Here is a 3,644-nt window from a genome sequence, read left to right as displayed (position 1 = left end):
AAACGCAACAAGATTGTCACCCAATTTTAATCTCATGTATAAATACAGCATTTGAAATCGTCAGATGCACAAAGGCGTGCCCTTTGATCAACTTTAAAAGGTGTAGCCACCGCAAGTATAAATGGATTTCTGTCAAAGGGCCCCTCCTGCCAAGTCTCGAATGTCAGCACAACTTTATCAAGAAATCCTCTATCAGATATGAACATATTTACCAATGCTACAATATTAACCGGCGGAATATTTACGATTAATTTAGTAAATAAAGACCTACCCGATTCTCCTTGTGCGTCCACCGCCATTGACGACTGACTTGAAAATGTGCGTGTCAGAAATTGACCTCAAAGGAAAAGACTGTTGAAATATAACTTTTCTGTTATATTGTGACACAAATATTGTTTTAGTTAATAAATTAATTATTAATATCTGTTTCAATTTTGAATTTTAGAAATTTATACAACTTTGCCAAATTAAACTGGTATGAACTAGTTGGATAAAAATCGACAGGAAGGTTGATGGAAGAGCCTACACAAATACCGTACACTTTATACACAGCGAACATAGATATTACCGTAATTATCCTAATCAGAATCGAAATAATTGATGCCAGCTATACTTTATTGTAGTTTTAACATGGGTAGGCATTAAATTCGTGTTATTTTAGCCCTCGCTATCGCTCTGGCAAAAATAATCACGAATATAATGCCTACCCATGTTAAACTACAATAAAGTATAGCTGGCATCAATTATTTCTTAAACATTCATTCTTCATTGAAACCGCTGTATGATGACATCAACAGGCTATATTCCGATGTACGATATGGTAAGAGACGCAAGAATGAAATCGAGGCTTTTTTTTCATTTTTCCTGAGTTTCAGAAGTGCATTCCATAGTCAAGGCTGTCAAAAAAATTGATGAAGTCAATTTTTCAGTCCTCAAATTATAATCATTTACAAGAACACCGTCGAAAAATTTCAGACATTAAAGAAATATTAAAGTTAAAACAACAACAAATAAAACTTGGGCGTACATAACCCAACTATTATACATTTGTTATATTTGACGATTATTGGTCTGAGCGTCACTGATGAGTCTTATGGAGACGAAACGCGCGTTTGGGGTATAAATTATTATTCTGGTACCTTTGACTATTGTATCCAAAATGTGATAGATGATGTTGTAGGAATAAACGATAGAGTCGTAGGAGTAGTTAAAACAACTTACTATTTGATTCAAACTATAAGATGAAGCGGAGTTTCTTTCAACATTTGCATAGCATAAACTGCTTTAAATGGGAGATGACACGAAGAAGGTTAAAAAAAATACAAAAAAGCTTATTTCTCGATATAGAAAACAATATCCGCGACCAAACATTGAGATTATAGAATACATTTTCCTCCGTTTTACGATTTCTCACGCCCATGCTGTTCAACTCAAAACACGGCCATTTGTATAAGTTCTGTGTAAAAAGAGAGCAACTGGCTCTTTGAAATCTTGAATGAATGCCATTTGTGTATCTTTGTGGAAATAGTTATTCGATTAGGATTATATTACAATGGTGTCTACTGTAACCCGATTGTTGCCATTTTTTCCTATTATGTCTAAAAAAAATTCTCAATATTTTTTTTTTTATATAATTGAATTCTATGCAACTGTTTAAACGTGAGATGTTTAACTAGCTATTGTGATTTTCTTCATTCTCATTGCTCTCTACTCTTTCATTAAGTTTATCGCGAATATATTATACTCGTAAATGTTGAAAAGAATGTAAAGATACAATTCAATTTTTTTTTCTTTATTTTTTTGAATTTTCTAAATGCTATGTTAAGCAATTATGCAAACTTCCTTTTATACACATGGCTTTACCATTTTTTATAATAATAGTATTTTCTTCGAGGCTTGTAGATGTAGTTTGCAAAAGCTTTTACTCCCTCCAGCATTTCTTCGCCATTAGGAGTGATTTCTGATGCAGGTAGAAAGAATTTTTTCTCTCCTGTATCCCGAAGTTCAATTGTATACGAGTACTTAATGTTTGCTCCACCTCTTGCATAATCATCTGAAGCTCCAGCAATTAGTCCAAATTCTGGAATACGGGCAGATTGGTTCACTCTGTATATCCTTTTGCTCTTAGCAAATATCGCATCTGCTCCTACTTGAGCAGCCTTCCTGAGATCTTCTGCATCAGGTAATGCTTCCTTTTTGTATCCCCAAGGATATGCCCATATCTGACTATAACTTTGGAAAGAAAAGTAAGCAACGAAGTTCACACCCTTTCTGTTCATCACTTTCATCACAGCTTTAGTTTCCTCCTCCGTAAATGGACCGGTACCGGTATAACCATTATAATTACAAGGATCTGTTGATCCGCCAACAGAAGGATCCCACGTTTTGTCATCATAACCAAAATTTCTATTTAAATCAACACCATAACAAACAGGGTCTGACGAAGTCTGTCGTCGATTCTTCCTCCAGCAAGGATCTGTGGTATAAGTATAAACGTAACCATCAGGATTGGCTACAGGGATGAAATACCAGTCATACATGTCGACCAATTTTTCTATGGCAGGATCCTGTTGAGGATTATTCTTAAGTTGGTTAATGAAATACAGCACTACCGCCGGTGAGATCCATTCTCGTGCGTGTAATGTACCATCTATCAAAATTGCAGGCTTCCTCATACGTTTGGAATATCTGGTTCGTTTATGCATATCTTTTTTGAAGATCTTTACTAAATATATTTTTCGATTTTCTACAGTTGTGCCTATTACTTCGTCATAAGCATATATTTTCTGTCCTGATGGCCCAATCGATGGTCTATTACCTAGAGACTTAAGAAAGTTTTCTATTGCTGGATATTTGTTATATTTCTGAAAGTTTATTCTTGCAGAGTTTGAAAGGCCTTGATGTCGTTCTATTATATATCCCTTTAGTTTCGGATTGTCTTCAAATTGCGCAACAAGGCCTGGACTCATACATTCTGGGACGTCTTGTGGTTTTAATTTTGAATATCTGTAATAGCGGTACCGGTTTGCAAAGGCTTCGACTATCAGAAGAGACAAAACCAGAAAAGCCCTCATTTTCATTTTTTTTCTGCAAATAAAAAGGATTATAAATGTTTATTCTAATTTAAGCCGGTTGTTCAATGAATATTAGGAGACGCGCTTCATGACTGCTATTTAATTGTTTATCAAATAACTTCAAGTTGATGAAATATTATAATAATAAAATGTACGTCACTCTGAAATATTTTGTCGATAAGGTTCCAATAGCCTCGATATTCAACCCATCTCAAATCTCGTGTTACATTGTGAATTCAAAATAGAAATCAACCAAATATAATGTCATTTATTAAATACATCTGATTTTATATTTCTTTTTGTGTTGTACTGTTATACCACTGTCCAAGGTTAGGGGGAGGGTTTGGATCCCGCTAACATGTTTAACCCCGCCATTTTATTTAAGTATGTGCCTGTCCCAATTCAGGAGCCTGTAATTCAGTGGTTGTCGTTTGTTTTATGTGTTACATATTTGTTTTTTGTTAACATTTTTATGTAAATAAAACCATTAGTTTTCTCGTTTGAATTCTTTTACATTGTCTGATCGGGGCCTTTGATGAAGCTGACTATGCGGTATGGGCTTGGCTCATT

The 3,644-nt window shown here is 34.6% G+C and overlaps 1 protein-coding gene across 1 annotated transcript; it reads right to left on the bottom strand.

Annotated features, from left to right (window-relative positions):
- Nucleotides 1-1,792: 1,792 nt before the first annotated feature.
- Nucleotides 1,793-3,082, bottom strand: LOC134709237 (carboxypeptidase B-like). The gene has a single exon (XM_063569404.1). It carries the CDS (start codon nucleotides 3,078-3,080, stop codon nucleotides 1,860-1,862), a length of 1,221 nt encoding a protein of 406 aa, XP_063425474.1. The 5' UTR covers nucleotides 3,081-3,082; the 3' UTR covers nucleotides 1,793-1,859.
- Nucleotides 3,083-3,644: the final 562 nt, after the last annotated feature.

The sequence above is a fragment of the Mytilus trossulus genome, chromosome 3 (assembly GCF_036588685.1).
Source record: "Mytilus trossulus isolate FHL-02 chromosome 3, PNRI_Mtr1.1.1.hap1, whole genome shotgun sequence".
NCBI lineage: Eukaryota > Metazoa > Mollusca > Bivalvia > Mytilida > Mytilidae > Mytilus > Mytilus trossulus.
Note: the sequence above shows the minus strand (reverse complement) of the source record. Positions and strands in the feature narration are given on the sequence as shown.

Bases quoted from the DNA above. Each gene is read 5' to 3' on its own strand.
- LOC134709237 (XM_063569404.1), bottom strand. From the start codon at position 3,080: ATGAAAATGAGGGCTTTTCTGGTTTTGTCTCTTCTGATAGTCGAAGCC.